The 22,047-nt window shown below is 38.2% G+C and overlaps 4 protein-coding genes across 4 annotated transcripts; 2 read left to right on the forward strand and 2 right to left on the reverse strand.

Moving 5' to 3' along the window:
* Nucleotides 1-129: 129 nt before the first annotated feature.
* On the reverse strand, nucleotides 130-5,034 carry LOC136422038 (uncharacterized). Its single transcript, XM_066409656.1, has 10 exons — nucleotides 4,698-5,034; nucleotides 4,465-4,525; nucleotides 3,964-4,212; nucleotides 3,602-3,677; nucleotides 3,167-3,333; nucleotides 2,650-2,925; nucleotides 2,254-2,369; nucleotides 1,901-1,990; nucleotides 1,260-1,506; nucleotides 130-998 (listed from the first exon to the last, which is right to left on the reverse strand). Exons 1-10 carry the CDS (start codon nucleotides 4,731-4,733, stop codon nucleotides 694-696), a joined length of 1,623 nt encoding a protein of 540 aa, XP_066265753.1. The 5' UTR covers nucleotides 4,734-5,034; the 3' UTR covers nucleotides 130-693.
* Nucleotides 5,035-5,522: 488 nt separating this feature from the next.
* LOC136421982 (uncharacterized) lies at nucleotides 5,523-9,594 on the forward strand. The gene is made up of 8 exons (XM_066409582.1): nucleotides 5,523-5,651; nucleotides 6,281-6,525; nucleotides 7,018-7,119; nucleotides 7,296-7,416; nucleotides 7,675-7,785; nucleotides 8,102-8,176; nucleotides 8,312-8,516; nucleotides 8,828-9,594. Exons 2-8 carry the CDS (start codon nucleotides 6,281-6,283, stop codon nucleotides 9,022-9,024), a joined length of 1,056 nt encoding a protein of 351 aa, XP_066265679.1. The 5' UTR covers nucleotides 5,523-5,651; the 3' UTR covers nucleotides 9,025-9,594.
* Nucleotides 9,595-9,656: 62 nt separating this feature from the next.
* LOC136421981 (tumor necrosis factor receptor superfamily member 16-like) lies at nucleotides 9,657-14,750 on the reverse strand. Its single transcript, XM_066409581.1, has 10 exons — nucleotides 14,549-14,750; nucleotides 13,990-14,050; nucleotides 13,417-13,683; nucleotides 13,221-13,299; nucleotides 12,402-12,520; nucleotides 11,976-12,161; nucleotides 11,733-11,830; nucleotides 11,339-11,458; nucleotides 10,711-10,933; nucleotides 9,657-10,401 (listed from the first exon to the last, which is right to left on the reverse strand). The coding sequence occupies exons 1-10, from the start codon at nucleotides 14,579-14,581 to the stop codon at nucleotides 10,124-10,126; spliced, it is 1,464 nt and encodes a 487-aa protein (XP_066265678.1). The 5' UTR covers nucleotides 14,582-14,750; the 3' UTR covers nucleotides 9,657-10,123.
* Nucleotides 14,751-15,009: 259 nt separating this feature from the next.
* On the forward strand, nucleotides 15,010-20,363 carry LOC136422183 (uncharacterized). The gene is made up of 8 exons (XM_066409828.1): nucleotides 15,010-15,015; nucleotides 15,836-16,146; nucleotides 16,404-16,505; nucleotides 17,347-17,464; nucleotides 17,911-18,021; nucleotides 18,325-18,396; nucleotides 18,544-18,736; nucleotides 19,128-20,363. Exons 1-8 carry the CDS (start codon nucleotides 15,010-15,012, stop codon nucleotides 19,310-19,312), a joined length of 1,098 nt encoding a protein of 365 aa, XP_066265925.1. The 3' UTR covers nucleotides 19,313-20,363.
* Nucleotides 20,364-22,047: the final 1,684 nt, after the last annotated feature.

Here is a 22,047-nt window from a genome sequence, read left to right on the forward strand (position 1 = left end):
TAAACTTAAGGTCAAAATCCAAAATGTGCCTTCATCACAAGAAGATTACAGATAGAAACAACCTTCGGCACATTTGATTCATGTAAGAGTGGGTTGATGGACAATAAGGTACATTCTACACATTGTTACTATGTTTACAACCAAGGAAGAGATCTGGTTTATTGATGACTTTTATTCATACATTTTTGACAAAGATAACTTCATAATATATATTCTCATACAATATTTTGTTCTACTCTATGATTCTCACTCGTTGTAATATCCTGGAATCGATTCAGCCTATTGGCTACCAATATTGGACACCTTTATTTTTGCTCAATAAGCAATTGATAATGATACACACGTACACCATCATTGAAAAGATCTGCTATTTGCTCAAACATCTACTGTTTTTAAGGACTATACTAGCTAAAGAGACGAATACGTCTATCTACTTGTTGTCTTAAGAGTATTCATGATTGATATCAGTTTAGTTTACTAGCATCATATATTGTATGCTTTGCTGTATAAATAAGTAGAATAATACTTTGCTATGCTAAGCTGTTAAGTAATAATCAAAATAAAATTTCTTCATCATCAAAGTCCAATATACCGTTGCCTTAAACTCCAATGTTGGGATAAAAAAGGATAGCCTGAAAATCTTACGATTTCCCATCCAAACACCTGTATGGAGATTGCTTGTAGCTAACAGCATTACAAAACATCTTTCATTGGTTCGTTTTGGCAACCAGCAGGACCTTCCAATGAAACTATCTTATTGTGTAATTCTTCCATGTTGCATTCCAGTAGTGCTCCATACAGTTCAGAGATGGACGCTTGTCCTGTCTTACCCTGTTGCCACTTTCTAATCATTTCATAGATTTGTTTGTCCAAATCGCTTCTATTTTCGTTCAAAATGTGATCGATTTCCGCCTCTGTAAGCCCCAAGCGTTGAGCTAGCGCTTGCCACTCCCTTCCAAGTCCTCCAACAAGATGCTCCATCGCGCTCCTTGACAACACTGCAAGAAGTAAGAGACGTGTTAGATAATACAAAGACATGTCAGATCATAAAGATTTACCGTTGTGACTTCCTAAAATATCTGCCTTCCATTTGTCATCAATAAGACAAAGATGCTACTTACGATGACAAAAATCTACTTACAATGTGTAAATGCAAGGCATCATAAGTAATTTCAATCGTTAGGTTGATGCAATATAACATACTAGTATACACAGAAGTTCAGAACGACTGAACGTAAAATAGACACATATGGACTGACCATTTGTAACAGCTTGTGCTAGTCGCTCCTGAATTCTTTTCCTGTATGCCACGCTTGAGGGAGATGTCTGCCATGAAGCAGAAGAAATGTCTGTGCTGGTCAGAGATTCCGTGGAGGGCGCATGCGCAGTGTTTGCGAACTCCATGGAGACAGAAAAACCTAAGGGTATGTGGGATTTGGGGCTGGTTTCCTCTTCTTCGTAGTCTTGATTGAGATCACTGTAATGTCCAGATATATGATTCCAATTCTGTCAAAGAAATAAGAAAGTTAGAATTTTCCGTTGTCTTCTCATGATTCTACCGATCATTATCATCATCATGATTTAATGAAGCAGCCAAAAACTGTAAATGCACATGCATAAACACAAGTGTTAAGGTGTGGTTGCTTGTCTTATATCTGATTATACTAGTATTGTAATGTATAGATTTGAAAGAGTAAGACCGTTTCAAATATGATATTAGATCATCAACGCCAAGCCCAAATGATCATTTAGCCTCATACAGTCCCTACAAACTAGTGAAGTTGTCAACATTTTGAGCACCTTTGTAGCTATATAAACGATGGCGTAAATTGTTAGTTTATGGGTCCTCACTAAAGAGCATATCCCTGAACAAGATGACAAAAGAGTATTAGGTTCTTACCTCGCGACTGTTAATGCTGAAGTGGCTAGTTGACATTGGTTGGAAATCTTGTGAGTGATACGGTGGCGGTTGATTCGCATGGCGGTGTTCCTTTGTGCACAATAAACATACGATTATCAGATACATGGTGAATACGTTATTCAGCAGCTATGTATTGCAAAACATAAGCATAATATATATCCACGATGCGCTACGTACTACATACGATTTCATTTGTACACTAGGGAAAAATCCTCGATGACATTGATGCAATTCAAAAATTTTGTCCACCAATGAGCAAAAGAACGATTCATTTCTAAGGCCTAGAGTATTTTGTTTTATTGTATTTTCTGAAGAGTACTATATTTCTTTACCTCAATTTCTTTGGGATTTGTTGAAACTTCGTATTCCCCTTGGAGAGATTCGTCACTCATCAAGACCGGATGCGTTTTTTCTACCTCTCCAATTTCCTCCTTGGCTTTGCAGGTTGCTGATAAAAAACACGCATTTCAATCATTTAATGATCAGTGTTGCCCAGATAACCAGCATTTTACCGAACGTTTGGAAATGCAGTGATTTTAGACGAACTACGCTCTTCTTGCTTTTGTTTAACTCTATTCATATTGATCGATAGAATGGTCTTTCAGACAAGTATTTTCGTAGTCATCACATGTCATGATGTCTTTGCTGACCAATACAGGAAATGCAAAGTTTGAATAAATGTCCAGTGAAGATACAGAGTTACATTATACGTACGTGAAATAACTCACCTTTTCTTTTAGAAGTTCTCTTTATCAGTCCCCTATAACAAAAGCACATAAGCATAGTAATAACAAGCAGTAGCAGTGTGATAACACTGGCGGTTATGACGATGAAAAACCAGTAACTTGGATCATCTCCCGGCACAGTTGGTAAAAGCTTCGCATGTGAGATGCGTTGATCACTTGTTGTTATTGGCATTGATGTTGTTGTTGTTGTGTTTTTCGTGGAAGTCAGTTCTATAGACGAAGTTGATGATAACCCTTTCTGTCTCAGAATTCTTTTCTCTGTGGGAAGAAGTGCGATCATGTTATTACCCGGGGCCACAGGATCAGACACAGTAGTAAAGCTATCTAAACAGAAAAGTGAAGGCAACGTCTACAAGAATAAAACGACAGCAAACAAAGTTCAACTTATCTACCTTGAATTCTTTTATGATTAGCGAAAATTGTCTAAGCTGCAGCTAGTACATTTGCATGATATCTAGTCCAAGGCATGGAATAGTAAAGGTAACATGGAATATCTGACCTGCGTTCTTTGCTTGGACCTTTGTTGCATTGGTTACCATTTCTCTTACGCCTTCCGTTCGTTTTCTGTTGTGCCGACGTCTTCCTCTCGCCACACTTGTATCTTTGCAGATCGCATCCCTTCTTGACGTTCCCTCGGACAATGTGACCATTCCTCGTGCGCTACAACTTTGGAAGTAAAGGACAACATGTTTGGTACATTCCATAGTACTTTTCAAAAATGCCTTTGTAGTGGTCCCGTCTATTACTCTTAAAAGATGTAGTTATATAGTAATAACTACTCGAGATTAAAAATTGATTTTTATTATAATACATTTCTGTATATCGGTATGTATCCGTTATCATAATTTGCATATCATCCCCTGTAATGTCTGGAAGGCGGAGAAGTAACACTTCAAGGTAAATTGTCATGTGCTCAAATATGTTGTGAACTTACTTCGTCCAAGGGCGACAGTGCTGTGTGTTGGAATATGTGTTGCTGAATTGTCCTTCAGGGCAATCAAGGCAGCCTCCTAAGGAAATATGAAATCATATTTGAGGGAGATTGACGACAGCAACGACGGTAATGAAAAATGAAAAAGCGAAACTTGAGAGTAGTATGTCTGGTCTTAGAATAAGTATTTTTGAAGTTGCCATATCACTGCTTTGTAGTTGTTTTTGGAGGAGGGGGGGATGGTAATCTGTAGCGCTGATAGAATAAACATCCTGTTCCCCAATCGATATCGTTAGTCTGGTAGACTTAGCTCTTATAACTTATCAACTCCAAGCAACAAGTTATACGTTTGTAATGGCACCCACCTCTGTGCACCCCCTTTCCTGGTCGACAAAACGTATTCCGGACACATGTGCTATGTTTCTTGTGGAACCCCTTTGCACACCGACAGGCGATGGGAGTGTCTTCGTCAGAGTAAACGACTTGATTTGGTTCACGGCACTTGATGCATGATGTCTCATTGTTATAAGTAGGTGTAAAGGATCTACCCTTGCACATTTCACATAGTGTTGAATTTGGCAATCCGTTGGCACATGGGCTGACCAAGAAGTACCCTGAAATAAATCAAAAGCTTTCGGTAACGTTGATAGGGTAAACAGTTTCAATAGGAGAGTCCATGCCAGATTGTGATTATCTAGAAATATTAATTTAGGTTTTAGTTGAAGGTAAAAGCGTAATCACTTCAACATGACTTCAACAAAGTGTCTATATTACAAATTAATAACCAAACGTTTCTCTTCCGAGACTCAGGAATATGTAAACAAAGGTTGCTACAAATTTCAAGGTGCATATAACGATGTACATACCTGGGTCACAAAGCTTACAATCCCATTCCATATTTGCCGATATTTGAAAAAAGGTGATGACCTAGGAGAAGGAGAAAAGTTTATAAATGCATAGATTTGCCAAATATACATATATATATACATATATATATATATAGATATATATGTCCCGAACCAAATACAGGAAATGGTGAACTGAAGCTTGAGGATACGATTATACGATATAAGTAAAATACCTTATGACATATACGTACCAAAAGATGTAGACAAAAAAACAGTCGCCTTAACATTTCGATCGTCTCACTCAAGCTGACGTTACATGGCTTTCATGGTGATTTGCACAGACAGGGCAAATTTAAGACAGGCGTAAACTATCCAAAAGTGAAATACCGGAAGTAAGTTAGTAAGGTAAGGCACACACTGTAGAGGATATTGGGTAACTATTTACTTTTTAAAATGATATGTAGCTTTTTATGTGATACACCTGTCTACTGGGATAGATATGAAAAATGTATTTATTGTTACAATTTAGCAGCAATTTGGAACAAAATAAAGTCATTAGAAGGCAAGTTGCGCAACTAGTTTCCTAACATTGCGCTGCGGCCGGTGGGGGACTTTCCACCTGCGTAGTTGGCTTTGTTTAGCAAACAAAGGGAATAGGTGGGACGCGGTTAAGGGTCATCACTCACGTAAGGTTGGGTGATTCACTGTAAAATAGGGACGGACCACAAATTAACAGAAGATATTGTTTCCCGACACAGTGTGCATGAATATTCTCATGTTATTGTTGAAGCTTATCAAAATACTCTGATAGTATGTATTTTCAGCTTGACCCTTAAATCAAAATTAAGTACGGAGTGTCTTTGATTGCATTCTATTGAAAGGAATTCAAGGGACACGTTTGTCAAATTGAAATAAAAACCTAGAAAATTTTCACGTGTCTTTTTCTGCATAGCAGCAAAAAATAACTTTCTAGGTTTTCGATCTATGGCCATAAGAGTCTTGCACAATAGAGACATACGATTGCATCAGATTTTCAAGCTTGGTATAACTGGTATACTGATCGGTCCCTTGTGCCAAATTCAACATGGCGGGCGCCTATCCGTGTATGATCAGTACTGGCTCTTGGGAAAACAAGCAAGTTTATTACGACAAGTTCTTAAAGTTACATTAATCTTACTGGACTCCAGGTACCATAAGAATACAAGGTATGTTTTCGTTTAGTTTTGCCTACGGCCTATATCAATTTTGTCATCTTAGTTAAAAGATTGCTTCACCTTTTCAATCCAAGTAATCCAAGACTATGTGTCTTGTTTACGATTGCTAATCCGTCTTAACTTGTCGAAAAACTTCAAGTACCAATTAGTCCATGCATTTCATTGGTTTATAAATGTAAAATGAAATAGCTGGGAATCGTCTGGTAACTTTTACGGCCTCTGGCGACGTTTGCATGATGAGCTATTAATTTTTCAAATCGTTTCCTCGTTACGTTAAAAGTCATGATGGAACGAAAATGTCAGCAATGGGTGGACAGGGAGGCCACACAATTTAATCTTTTTCAATTTTCAATACGATGGCAACCATATATCTCTAAATTGATGTATATTTCACACGGAAACGTTCATGAAAAGCATGCCCATGGCTTGTATATAATGCCATGCTAATAAATAATATACATGGTGTAAGCAAGTAAGGGTACAAAACAAATATATATAAGAAATTTATGAATATCATCCTAAAGGAGCAATGTTCGTAAATTCAGCCACATTCAATGCTTTGTAACCTAGCAGTTGACTTTTATTCGGATGCTGACTCAAAACGCTTGATCATTTTCCAGATGGCAAACACACCAGAACAGTGTAATCTGTCTAGAGACGTTGTCCTGGTTTCAAAAATCGACGGTACCCACTTCCTCGGTGCCAGAGTATCCCAGGAAAAAACACTGGACAACTTTGATAGATTTACTGTTCCATGTAACATCATAAAAGGACTGGGACGCTGTTACATTCAGTTGTACAGCATGGAATGCTACACCTTCCAAGATCTCCAGTCTCAGAAGGCCAACTTCGTCTCTGGCGACAGGTATGAACTTGCAATAAACTTATTATTGTTATCATTCATATAGCTGAAACGTTTCTAAACTGTGATTCATCGCTGTGACAAACGACGTAACCTTATCACGTTTTGTTGTTTTGTTAAATGTCAGTTGATTTCAAATAAAAACACAAGCTTGTGGCCTCCATGGCTTTTGTACATCCAATATTTTGCCAATCACTTCCCATGCTTTGAAATGATTTGAATACATTGCGGAGTACTAGTCAGTCATTTATGACTACTTTTGTGTGCATTTTGAATGCCATTGCGGACAGGATCCGCCATTTTGAATCGAAAACGAGGCAATTCAACGAAAACAATTTGTCGTTCCAAAGATGTGTGAAGAGATTGTATTTCATATCATCAAAGACAATTTTCCTGGAGTCAATACTTAAGTTCAAATGAACGACCTGAATTCAGTATTTACTTTAATTCACTTAGTTTGTTGGTTTAATTTGCTGTTTATTTGCGTGGTTTAAGACTCGAAGAGAGAGAGCGCCAGGAAGTTGAGGGGATGCTATGGTACATCTTTGTTGACAGCGACTCCCACTTCGCATCCAGGATCAGACATATGAAAAAATAGTAAGTCCAATACTATTCGTATTGTGTGTACATAGGTATTTTTATATTGGGTACTGCATCAAAACAGGGATAGTCGTGTATAAGTAGTTACTTTTGACTTCAGTTGTTTAGATACAGTTTCTTATGGTTATAATCGTGTGAATTATTAATTATATTTCTTTACGTTTACACCAAAGTGCAACTGTTGACGGGCGAACTGCCGTAGCATTGTCCTGCCGAGAATTCAACCACACGACTGGCCGGCCTATCGTGTTGATACTGGGGGAAACACCAGCGCTGCCAAGGCAAATCGATGAGGTGTGTCTCATGGTGTATATGGCTTATATATTTAGCTTTCTTTCTGTGAATGTGTATATTACGTATACATATCTTTGTGTTTTGGAAAACGTAAGCAATTTGAACTTAGACATCTTTGTTATATGTACCTCGTACGCTAAGTTATTACAGATTTAACTCAAAGCTAGTAAAACACAAATTGAATATAAATACATAAACAGAACCTCTTATACTTTACTTTGATAAGTATAGTTTTGATAACTTCTTTTGGAATTTTAGACGAGCCTTGTCACCAACAAACACAACAGAGGAGACGAGCTAACAGAAAAAGAAGGAGACCTGGCGATCAGCATGGTAGAACGCCTTGTGGAGGGACTTCCTGACTACGAGGTGAGGTGTTCATTTTCTAGGCCATTTTGTATTTGTTGCAGTACTTTGTAAAACTCGATCAGGGCAAGTCATGGCAAGTCATAAACGCGTCATAACTGATTCATAAAAGCTGTCAATAAAAATAGATCTTCCTATTTGCCATTGTGTGATGCCATAATTAAAGTGACTCAGCTCAGGAACTATCAATATTTCTTATAAGGGGATTGGCGAAATGCTGCTAAAGAGATTTAGTCATTCTCTGTTAGTGATGGATGGATGGATGGATGGATACCATTGAATCAAAACAAACATTGTTGCATTTTAACTCCATTTCCAGCTGAAGCTTATTCCCCTATCTGCGAGTACAGCAAAATCAAGCAGAGTGAGGAAGAGGCTATCCAACGGCACTGAGGTAAAAAAATATCTAATTCTTAGGATAGATCTAATTTCAAAATGTTATATAGGTGTTCTTCATTCTATGTTGTGCTACCATTCTAATATTCAAGGAAGTGTAATAAACTTAAAGACATTCTACTGGTTTTCCCAGGTTCCATCTCCACAGGAGTGCCACTGTCCTCCATTGCCTACACCTGAAGACGAGATCGTTGGAAGAATCCTGATCGACTTCTTTAGTCACCGGGAGCAGGGTTGCAATGGTGACTGTCACCGGTGCTCTCGCCTCATCGCCATAGTTCAACAGACAGTAGGATGTCGTGCCATCAACTGCACACACAAAGCAATTCTCGTTAAAGGTACGCTGTTACAAATATATATTTACAGACTATAAATCTGTACAACAGAATCTAGGCCTCTTGTAGTGAATACCCATGAAATAGTACATGCCACTGCCACTTTATCGAGGTCATGTCCTATAGAGATAAAGGGCTGGAAAGTTCTAAAGAAGCTTATCTTTTAAGTTAGACCTCTTTTAAACACAAATGTGACATCATTTGCATCCCCTTGAAAGAATCCTCTTATGAAGGTTGTCTACTACGATGTTCTGTTGTATGAGCTATTGTTTGGTTGTTGTTTACAATGTTTTTCTTTCCCTTTTCCTCCTCAGATTACCTTCAGCACAAGTGCCATACCTTCGGACCTGTAACATGCTCAATCCCGTTCTGTAAAGACAGCAGACACCTGACATGGGATAAATCGAGAAGGGAAGAACTGCGACCTTGGATCGTCAACGATGTCGTAGAAAACATCATTCGCACGATTATTTATCCATGTCAGCCTTTATCTTTGAATGCTAGCAACTAAAACCTGTTTGCATTGGGAGTTGAGGAGTTGTAAATTGTGTACATGACTAATTGGGATTATATTTCGTCTTGAAGCAGTATTGTTATTAATAAGCTTACATGTAAGCGGTACTCATTGGTGTTATCGTCAAGCCTTAGCTAAATAACGACTATGCATTCAATCGAGTAACAGAGTGAGGGAAACTGCCAAGCTGACAATAGGTCCATAGGAGTAACCTTTGCACCTAAAATGAAGATACCTTATATATGTTATGTATATGCCTGTACAGATGTTAGTTATATATTACATGCTTGTACAAATATTTGTAATATCGGTGAGACTTAGAACCAGTCAGAGCATTGAGAGAATTCTACCCCCTCACGTTCCTTCCTTGATACCAGCTTGCAGCTGTTCTTTGTATGTAAACATAATCATGTGTATTAATGTTTCAAAAGATGGAAAATAAAATAGTAAAAAATGGTCGAAATGCACTTCATCTACTTAAGTCCATTATTTACCAGTTCATTTGACAATTCAAAGCTGTTATTCACACATTTTTTTTTTAAATTGGGGTAGAATTTTAAAAAAACGAACACCCGTGTTCAGCAGAATAGTTTAATTCAAATATTGAGAACTACCTGACGAAATCTTGTCATTAGTAGCCAATATCTTGTATGATCTGCAGTATTTCACATATTAGTATTCAGCTTATCGAGCAAATACAATGAATGTCCGTAATACCTAAAGAAATAAAGCTGGATTTGTGATAAGACTTAGATAAAGGTCACGCCGTTATTCAAAAGAAAATTGTTTACGGGTGTCACCATACATGTCATATGCATCGCAAAGACTCTGGCCGCCCCTTAAATCTAAAAGCTGACTAGTCTTCAGGAGAAATCGCTATACTACTGTTATATACTACTGTTATTATAAAGGTGATACAATATATCAATGTGTCATTTAGCCATATATACAATTCATAAATTTTGCAAATATATAGCAACTCGACTTAGCGAGCCATGGCATTTTACAGTAGGGCACAACTATCGACTTCTGAATCAAGTGAAACCCACAAGGACAGGAGTATTTCTAAAATGATAAAGCTCAATTCGATCTTACATTACATTTTTGCAGCATCACTCAAGCTAAGCAAACGACGGCACAATTCACCCCTGTTACATTCAAGCAATGCGGCATTGAGTTCCGCAATTGTGGCATTTCCAGTTTTTTGTTGTTGCCAGTTCTGGAGCATGGCGTAAACTTGCTCCTGCATATCCGCCTTGTAACCGTTAAGGGTATGGTCGACTTGATACTGCTTCAAGCCGAGCCGTTGGGCAAGGTAAGGCCAGTCTTGTCCAATTTCCGCTGCTAACTGCTCCAATTGACGCCTTGTCAGCTCTGTAATTGAATACATCCGTCAATACGTGTCGAAACAGGCGTATCTTGAAATGTGAACATACAATGTAATTCATTGGTAGGTCCAGAGACATTTGCTATTATGATAACGTTTATGACGGCAGAAGGAATTTTTCTCCAAAGTCATTTTCTCCGCTGAATTTCTCTTTCGGACAAAATAGAGCGTTCTTTGATCTGATATATCTATGTAAGCACTTGATATTCTATTATATGCATATAACGTTACTAGTAATATGGAAGTCATCATCGAAGACGATGGACAACCAGAAAGATATCTAATTTGATCGTCACCTTTGCCATAGACGCCCAGGACCAAATCCACCCCTTCCTGTCTGTAAGCCCGGCTAGAATCAGACGTTTGTCTGGATGAAGCTATGGTAGAAGCGACTGGAGAAACTAGTGGATTCTCAGGCAGCATCGATGGAATGTCTCTTGGGCTAGATTGTTCCAGTTGGTTCTCTTCTTCGGCGACTGGCTCCTCGTCTTCCAGTCCTTCCGGATCTAACGTCAGATTCTTTAAGAAGAGAGGTTCAGAAGCAATAAAATATTTCGGTCTATTGCAACAATTCCATGTAGCACACAACGCTAGCTACTTTTTGGACGACGGTAGATGTAAAGTTGCCTGTTGATATTTTTTTTTTAATGACAGAGACATGCCTTCATAGCATACGCATGTCTGTTCTATTTTCTCCCTTTGCGTCGTTACTATGGATATGTTTATAATCTTATAAAACAACTCACTCACTAATAAAACAACTCTCTCACTCATAAAACAGCTGTAGAAAATTAATCTTGAACTCATTTCTGATGACCTACTAATGTATTGGTTTGATTTGAAGCTAAGCAGTGGTGTAGCTAAATAGTGAAACATAACCGGATTTTGCGGGTAAATAAAACAAGTCAGTTAAGGTAACGTTACCTCAAAAGCTGAGCCAGCCACATCTGGTACCGGCATATCCCTCGATGGTAGCAGGTGATTGCTGCTTTCTGAATGTAGTAGCCATTTGCTATCTGCCTGGTCAAAAGGGCTTGATGATACCTGGAAGGATACAATAATATTATTTCGTGTTCATAAGATTTTATGGCAGGACAATGTGAGGGGTGGTATAAAGCATAAGCTGGATTCGCGATCGATGGGTTGCTATATGAAAGATGCAGTGCATCAACATACACGTTGGATGTTACTATATCTTTTAATTACATCAATAAATTCGGTATCAACAACCATGAACAAAATGCCCTGCTCTTGTGCCTTGAAGTTAGAGCTAATAACAAGACTGTCTATCTAATTTAATGAGTAGATGTGCACCTACCTGTCTGACTTTTGGATTTGTACTGATGCTGTCTTCTTCACATTCCACTGAACTGACCACGTCTTCACCTACATCTGGTCCTTCCAACACAAGAATTTCTAAATATGGAAAGGAAGAAATAAAAAGGATATTTCAGAAGAAAATAGCAGGTTTTTTAAATGAATTCATTTCTGTAAGACAGAAAAAAAGGTTAAGCCCTGGCACTTTGATATAAATATATTATGTGTGTATCTTCAACCTTACCGTCTTCAACCTGCAAATCGTGTATTTCTGGCCGTTTCTTCCTGCAATGTTTGCATTCCTTCCGGACCACAAGGGTGTAGGTCCCTACAAGACCCACAAGACCTATCACTATGGCGACTGTTATCAGCGTGACCGTACTTGTGGTCGGTAGGATGGCATATATCTCATGCATGCCCGCCGTTGTTTCTTGAAGGAAAATAATACAAGAACATATCATTATAGCTCTATGGTAAGAACAACAACAACTAATGGCATTGGGAAAGATATTATTGATAGTAGATATTATATACTAAGATTCATTCTTAATGTTGCATTTTTAACAGATCTGTTGTCAAAGATATATTTCAAAGCATATAGAATTTTTAAATGAAAACACCTGCCAAATGCCCATGGGAATACGCACCAAGAAAAAGCTAAAAACTTTACCTTCCATGCTTGTAACAGTTGTGGAGTGTGTTGTAGTTGCTGGTTCTTTTTTGCTTTTCTCAATGCACACCCTATCCGAAAATGACGTTCCTTCCTTGGCGACACCCTCCTCACTACAGCTGTGGATATTCGAGGGTGGAATTGACATTATGTTACACCGTATAGGATGCAAAAGCAAAAAAAATGACATACATTACATTTTGTAAAATGTCATGTATGGCGATCCAGCTTGGCCTTAACTTCCAACGAAACAAATCTCACTAAAGCCACATGGAGATACATGTATCTCAAGCTAGCCAAAATATTGTATCGACCACGGTAGAATACTTGGTTTGAATATGTGGCTACTATGGGGTTACCCTAAACATTTTATCATTGATATATGTTTTGAGTACATATTTAAATGCAACAATCCCCACAATGCGAACATAGGTAAATATCTAAACGACTGCTTTCACGTTAGAAAAAATACTGAAACTAATGATTAAATCAATGATTATAACACAATATCGAAAAAGTATGCTAGCCCTTATTGTATTGTATTAGTAATTATGATGTTAAGTCTTATTCTATACTTCCACTTTGTGTTATGTTAACGAATTCTTGCCATACCTTGTATCATGTACAATTGTCGTGCAATAAAGTTATTCTTCTATATCTTATGAATGCACCGAACATATCCAATGTTTTTCTAATGTATTAATCTTGTAAAAGTATAGAATAGTTTCGAAACAGATATGATTTATCTCATTTTTTCTCAATATTTCATTTTGAAAACGTGGTAACTAAATTTTTGACACAATGAATATTGACACTTACTTTGTCCAAGGTAAACATGGCTCTACATTAGAAAATATGTCACTGTATGTTTCATTGGAGCAACTCTCACAACGTTGACCTGGAACACAAAAAAGATAGGTAAGATAAGGAAATATTTTAGTTCCCATTCAAAATGTTAATGTTTAGTGGAGTCCTAGTGTTAAATTTCCAATTGAACAGAACTATACAGCCTTACCGTTGTCAACAATGCCTTCACCAGGTGGACAGTATACATTTCGCACGCATGAGCCACGTTCCAAATAATACCCGTCTTCACATCCGCACACTGTGTCATGTGTGACGTTACCACGAGATTTTGTGATCATATTTGGTTTGTCACAAACTTTATGGACAAAACATCCCTCTGCCGTATTTGGCCGAGGAAGAAACGTCCCACTTGCACAGATCTCACAGATTGTGGTGTTGGGAAATCCCTCCAAACAATCACTTTTCCAATACATTCCTGAAAGATATAAAATGTAGTTATAGATTTTTTTTATCTGATAGGCCTTATATACGTGCATATGTATTAACACAAAGTAAAGTAACCCATGGTAGGAAATAGATATTAAAGATATTTTGATTTCACTTCAGCATAAAAGTTAAAGATACACAAACTCCGAAAGCACAGAAATACAGTGGCAAAAACGTTATTTGTGAAATTGGTCCAATCAGCTATGACGTGCTGAGACATGTCCTAGATCAGCTATAACGGTTACATTGGCTTGTAAGAAGGATAGCGCATTCATTATAATTGGGATTTTAATACCTGATGGGCATGGGTAACATCTTTCGCCAACTGACACGTGCACGGTCATCAGCCACAGCACCTGAAATGAGAGACGTCAATTACAAGTAACGTAGAGGCACTATTAACCATTACACCCGGAAGTAAACTGGCGGGTACGTGTAAGAGGTATATTGTATACACAATAAACATGTTACAGTTACCTTTGGACAATACATTTCTCTTTTGTGTTATCATTGAATATTTAGGCAGGTAAAATGTTCCACTGCAGGACCTAAAGCAATCATATTGTAAGACTAATCCTCATTTCTATTCGTGTTATCCAGATTCTACGCATGTATCACATCACCTCAATGTAACTAGAAGACATATGAACGACAGTCATATCACACATGTCCAGATAATCATATATCTACATATATACACTTCCAAGGACTTTTGAATGACAATCGTATGGACATTTCAACAAATGCTGGTACAAGTTTAAACGTTACACCATATGAAGAAACAGAAGAGGAAGCTCCATGGAAATGTTTCGCTATCTTTCACGAACGTTGAACAAAACCAAGTTGCCACTTACCATTATCAGAATAACGGTGCTCTGTATGGTCATTTTTATCTGCTATAAACTTTTTGTCTGCTTGAAGAATAGTAAATTACAGCTGCTATAACAGAGTGTTAAATACTACGCCAAACCATAGTGACCTCGCCATACAAAAGAATGACGTGACGAAGCTTGTGTTACAAACTAAGATGGCGACCGGACGGATTTGTGTCAGAGTCAGTCGCGCATGACACAAAGCACACCCTGCAACGTGATCTATGCACACTTTGCGAACAGAATGTATGTAACAAATGAACTTTAATTGTTTTAGTCCGTTAGTTCTTTTAATTACAGTTATACATGTATTCAAAACAGGGCTATACTTGTTGAGTTGTTGCGTTGAATGTGTTAATCTTTAGCCAAGTTAATGACTCCTCCCTGCACAAATATTTGTCTTGCCACACTAGAGGGTCTAAGGTCATGGGCACAGCTCCAAAATGGAGGTGTGTTGTTTTCTTCACCTGCAATTACATTGCATGATGGGACAGGAATAAACGACCCCCTAGCTGGCTGAGGCCCTAAGCCTGATTGTCAATGGTGAGTCCGAATCCATGTATAGTTTATAACAATCCCAAAATCATTAAAGATGGTGATAATGTAATTTTATATTCTGTGCAATTCATAAATGCTTGTTGCTAGAACGGATAAAGAAATTGATTCAAAGTGTCCAGGAGCTCTTCAATCATTGGGTAATAAAATGGATAGGGTACGTCATCCTACCACCGAATAGCGAGAGAGGGTGTGCGTGGTGAACTAGCGGGCGCGTCCGATGCAAACGCCTGCTCAAATGAAGTATATTCTGAAGCTTTCCGACCCAGGTTGAACGGAAATTTGTGCATCAACGTTTATGGTAGGTGTTATGTGAATATTTATAGGCGATGACTGGGCAAAATGAGCGAATATTGGCTTCCGACGCGTAAGAACAGATGGCTTAAATCTTCAACTGCTGACTGGATATACATGGTTGAACCTGGAACTAGAACAACGGATTTCGCCCAATTTTTCATTTCGCGATGCTCAGAATCGACCAAAAAGTTAACTTTCTGAACGATAAAGTGTCCAGTAACATTGAGACTAGTTGTCGTGGTCAGGGATTGTGAGATTACGAAGTTATGAATTTCTAAAACACTTCCTTGTAATTTTTCTTCATGGCTGCCCTCTCGATTGAGCCAGAAACGGATCTCCATGAATGCTATCTTCCCACAAAATATACTTATAAACTCCGTGATTTTAATTACAATCTTTAATTGACTTTCCTTGCAGATGGAGGGGAACGGGGCGTCTGCGGTGGCGACAGCTTCTGACCAAGACGGCTGGATAGCCCTGGAGGCGCCCACCGAGAAGAATGAACATGGCACCGAAAATGGCCGACCTTCTGCGGTTCTAGTCTTATCAGTCTACAGCGACACTGTAGTCTATTGTGTATCCGTAACCACCAGAGAACCCCAAGACCAATGGAGGCGCAAATTTTCAGTTCACCTGGGCCAGGATAGGTGGGCACTTCTGTACAAGCCGCAGCCCTACAACTTGGCGCATTTAAGAGGAGGGAACAACGATATTCTGACAAGAGACGAGTGAGTATACAATTGTTGCTAGCTTCTACAGACCAACGAATTGATTGAACTGATGTTGTTTTACTTTTTTAACGTTCAGCTAAGATGTTGCTGGTATAGATCGACGTTCTTCTGTAGGAACATAGATATTTCGAAGATGAGAAGGAACATGTACGTATCAAATCTGTAATCAAATGCTTTGTGGCATACGCATTTTATGATTTGACTATTGCCTTCTAGACAAATACATTACATTTTATCAAAAACTATTTTCACAGTCTGGACCCTGCAACGGTGCCTGTCGTGGAGCAAACCTTTGTCAGCCTGTTTGTGGACAGTGGTCAACATATCAACACCAGAATTAGAGCCCAGAAGAAATAGTAAGTGCCATAAGAAGTTTAAAGGTCCAATACATACAACGGTATCGAAAGCGTTGACTTGTATGTGTGTAACTGAAGATTTTGCAAGTAGTCTATAGATCTATGCAGGACATTAGAATCCTTGATTATAAAACCCTTAATGTGTTACATGTAACGGTACATGTCACTGATGGAGCACATTTTAATGTTGTCGCTGATGTTACTTAACTAAAGTGTGCGACTTAAGAGAAATCTTTGATGGATATATTTTTTGAAAAAAAAAAATCCAGAATGGTAGCATGCAATCAATCATGATCAAAGTGGCATCAAATATGGTGGAAGCAATTGTTTATTTTCAATCACTACTACTTTTGTTCAGAATTAGGATTCATTCTGCAAAGCTCAACGTTGACCACTTTCATTTCAATTCGGGCATTTTGTTATCGGTGTCCTGTTAGTTCATTTGGTGATATGGTATTATTTGATTGTTTGCTTATTAATGCATGCTTTGTCGGAATAGTGTGCCTTTCTGTGACCTCGATAACAAGCTTAAGGATGTCCACATGCCGTGCCTCGCCCTTTTGCTGGGCCATGTTGTAATGGCCCAGGTTCCTTGTAAATTCCCTCTAATTTTGGTCTGTTTGTTTGTTTCTGTCGATGATCTTTTAGGCAAAGTATACAGACTTTAATGTTAAAGGGCAGGTTGCTTTTTTTGTCGTCGGCACAAGAGAGACAGATAAGGCCACCATATTTGTTTAGGTTCGCCATGTTCTTTTGGAATTGGTTTTGCAATTTTGAAACAATTTTTGCTTATACCATATCATAACGGAGTCTTACGATGGATTTTAATCATGACCTACAGTAAGACCGTGGATGGGAACGTTGCTATGGTCCTGTCTCGCCGTGAAATCAACCGCCACCTTGACCCCATCGTCCTGATCAAGAAGGAAGACCCGATGCTTCCCAGACCAATGCAAAAGGTAGCGTATCGAAATTTGTCTACTCATGACTTTACTCATGACTTTAGCCTACAGATTGTAACTGCATACTGTATTATTCAATCTACCGTGACAATCACACCCAGATATGGACGTGGAAGGATCACATGAATGAGTGATGGCAAGAATTATTGTAGCCATTTCAATGAATGTTGTTTGCATGTTTTTCAGTAAATTTTCTTGTTGGAAGCTATTGCCTGATATGTTCACACACGTCACAGACAAAGGCTATGAAGTAATTTCTAGCATGCATGTCGCTATCAAGTATTGTAATTAGATAGTTCCAACAAAAATTTGATAAATCAAGCAATAGCCATTTAATAGAATAATGGTAACTTAACTATGAGGAAATGAACAGTGTCCTACATGGATAAACCTATGTGATGTATGTACAACTTGACATTTACCTCACATGGCACCCGCTACAGGGTCATCTGATTGCAGACAGTAGCCACAGAGGACAAAGGCTGAACAGAGAGGAGAAGCTGCAAGAAGCCAAGGTGCTCGAGAGACTTCTGCAGCCCATGCCGGCCTCAACGGTAAGAACTACATTCTAGCAAAAAAGGAACAGTAAATTCCTTGAAAAGAAGCAGATTTACATCGACAGGGAGGACACCACTTTAAGCAGCTGGTCTTCATATTCATGTACATGTGGATATCTTGTTCATACACTCAGCATGACGGAATGAACAATGATGGAAAAAGATGCGTTGATGAAGGTTAGACATCTATTTTTGGCGTATGGAAAAAGATGATTACGACATGTCGACAACAACTCGTGATCTGCTTGTGCATTTTTTTAAGCCCGAATAAAGAATAATCACCTCTGCTTTTCATTACAGTTGGAGACCACCCCCGTCCGTCCTTGGGCCGTACGGCAGCTCCTGGAGCACCTGTGTCGGACAAGTTCTAGGGTAACTACAACATTGAGACTATTCCTACTGTAGTATTGATTACCATGGGCAATCTGTTATACATGTAGTAAGCATATTTATGTATTCCCATCCAATGGAAATAGCATAGTCCATTCTTTTCTTACCTTGCTTCGTGTCAACTTTCAGGACTGTCGCGAACCCTACGAGGCGTACTACTCCCCCGCCATGGCTGAAACCATGCTGATGATCTACTACAGACACAAGCGTCGGGGCTGTAACGGTGATTGCCCTCCCTGTGATACAGTGGACGCCATGATCACCCACGTGCTGGAAGTGTGCAACGACGACCGCTGCCCCCAAAGACAGTTCCTTGTCTCAGGTAACTCAGCAATACCCTTTTATGTATGTTTGGATATTAGGACTGTGTTGTTTATGTAATATGTAATATTGGTAATATGTAATATTGCAAAATATATGTAATATTGCAAAATTAATTCTCTAAAGAGTCAGACGTTTCAGATGACATTCTCTATATTAAAGCAATGGTGGTGAATGACAGTTGATGCTGTCTGAAATGACTGCCTCTTTAGAATTTATTGTATTATGTTATGTTAGCTCCTGGATGTCCAACCTTCATTAACTATTTTTTCCTTCCTCAGCTCATCAAAGATATATTTTCAACGCTCTTGACTTGCTGATAAAATGGCGGCCTTGTCAAACAACATACATGTAAGTTACATTAAACAACTATTTTCGTATCTTTTGTGCAGCGTTCGCCAAGCACGTCAAAGAGGCGGCCTGTGGAGCGGACCCGCAGCAGTGTTCCATCCCCTTCTGCGGACAGGTCAACTTCCTCGTGCGCCCTGGAGACGATGTGATGCCATCCCTGTGGCTAAGCAGAATCGTGGTGGAGAAGATGAAATACTACAGTGGCGTATTGGCCCACATGTGTTAGGCTAATGTGATTTGCAAAGTGAACAAAATGTTGACTAATCAAAAAGTCTGGACGTGTAATCAGAGTAATTTTAGTTGACTGGATTCAGTCAAACATCTGCAATGAGATTGTGTTTACCAACATTTGTGCAGTTTTGAGCTATGCTCAAGTACCTCTCTGGTATTTTAACCAGTCTTGATTAGTCATCAACTTTTCACTTTTTCATCCAGACATGTGAGGGTTATTTTTCGCCCTGTGCCAAACTGTTTGACTTGAGTCCAACCCACATCAGCAGACTTTGCCAACAAAGGGGCAACATGTTAACATTTCTTTTTGAGCTCTGATTGTCTTTTTTATGCAATAAAGACCAATGAAGAGTATCAAATCACTTACTATCGTGAAATTAATGTTCGCTGGAAAATATTGTTACCTGATAGCTCGATATTGCTGCTGGCGGCAAATACTTTGAATGACATATAATTACCTTCGCCGAGGTTATTCTATTTGTGGAAAGTACCATCAACACGGTGTTATTTAAGTTACATGTATTTAAGAGGTTTGTTAACCAGTGCCTGGCATTATATGCTCAGATACATTTATTTCAAAATCCTGAGCTAAGTAACAATGGTGCAAGCAACTCTGTATCAACTGAAAGCATCGTGTCAAAGTATAAAGTTTTGTATACGTTATGTACTGACTTGTCATATTACTTTGCAACCATGTAACTCTTAAACATTTAGTGAGATGGTATACATTTACCACTGCAGTACCAATTCATAACGATCCTTAAACTATGTGCCATTGGTCAGTATTTTAGTGGCTCATTAGAAATGTGATGGAAAATATCAATGTCAATATGCAGTACGTTCTGTGATAAAAGAAAGAAAAATGGCCTGAACAGGAATGATGTTTTCCACAAGTAGCTCCAAATGTTACTGTTCTAGAAACTCAGTGAAAACCTCGTGTCTTCCATGATGCGTTGCAGTGAAGTTGTAAGCTTCCAAAATGAATGGGGACACAAGAGACATCTCTGTACTTTCTTGGACATTAAAACCAGTAGAACCAAACCAAACCAAGTTGTATGACACATGTTTCTCATTTATCAGTTAATGAGCAACTTGCATAGGGATGAATCACTAGTTGTGATAATACTAAGACCAAACTCTACTTTCGAGTAGCATGCAAGAAAAAAAACACACACTTGGAACACCCGTGTTCAGAAGAATAGTTTATTTCAAATATTGAGAACTACCTGATTACATCAACAGTCTGCATAATCTACAGTATTACAGATATTCGGTTATCAAGCAAACACAATGTATATAATATCTAAAGAAATAAAGCTTGGATTTGTAACAGAACTTGGATAAAGTTTACACAATTACATACGAGAAAACTCAGCATCATGTACCATTATGTCTGAAAGTTGGGAAGGAATTCCATGTTGTAATGTACTTTGAACAAAGCGTTAAGTACTTGAATCACCAACGAGAATGTATTTGATACAAGTGGCAATGCTATATGTCACAGTTCAATTCACGTTTTCAACCCCTCTTTGATGAGTTCGGATGAAAAGCAGGGCCAGTAAAAAAATCTGGAAATGGCATGAAATGTTTTTACTACAATTTCAAATGGTCCACTTTGCACCAATATAAAGTCATAATTCAAAACGGATTCACTTCAGAAATATGTGACATTGGGATTTGAATGAAAATTTAACCAATGAGTAAAGTCTTGCAGATCTCTCAAAAAGCTCTTATTTGTATGGAAAATTTCTACATTTGCCAGACATATACAAAACTAATGAAAAACATTCTATCAATATCATTAACTTGGAAATAAAGATGATCATGTTTTTTTTACTAAACTTTCTGCAAGGTAAAAATTTTGCAGGTTGCAAGCTGTAACCATTTACTACTTCACTGACGTCACTATCAATTTGATCAGTGATCTTTTTTGTACAATATTCTTGTCTACAATCGTTGATAATACTGACAACTTGCAAAACATCTGATTCAGATCATCGTTTTAACCCTTCTGTACTTGTAACAATACCAATGCTGTATTGAAGTACTGAACTGTGCCTTTTTCACAAAAGTGCAATATCTGTACATAGATTCTTCTGTTCGATTCTGTTCAAAGGATACAAATCGACTATTCCAGAGAGGCATCCTACGGGTTGCCATCTTTGCTGGTACATGTGCTTTATGTTTCCAATTTGTTGAACCGCACATATCAGTCAAAAGACTTAGGCCAAACAGCATTCCAAAAGAGCAGACTGCCGATGGCAAAGCCCTGAAGTTGCCACTGTTTCTACCATTTCTCTTTATCCTTGTTTCAAAGTTGAGTATAGGTACTTGATAATCTACTGCAGAAAGGCCAACTTCCCTGCTGCATTTCCCAAGTCAGATAAAGGCATCTGTTATCATCTGTTTATAGATCCAAGCTCTGCATCATATTCATGTTCCATAATGCGACCATTATGTACAATCATAATTGAAATATATAATAACTATATAATATACATATATATTTTCTCATAGCATGATTTGCTATTAGTATAAATCTTATCGACCCATCACCATAATTGCAATATCATACTGTGTACGTTAAAGAGACAATGATTATTAATTATAAAAAAAAATGATAAGTATCACAAAAAATCAGTGTAATGCCAATCCTATACAAATATACCTTTCATTATGTTTCAATAAGTTTAAACAATCAAAGCCATCCCTATTTTTAACTTACCACTC

This window comes from Branchiostoma lanceolatum, chromosome 16 (genome assembly GCF_035083965.1).
Source record: "Branchiostoma lanceolatum isolate klBraLanc5 chromosome 16, klBraLanc5.hap2, whole genome shotgun sequence".
Lineage (NCBI taxonomy): Eukaryota > Metazoa > Chordata > Leptocardii > Amphioxiformes > Branchiostomatidae > Branchiostoma > Branchiostoma lanceolatum.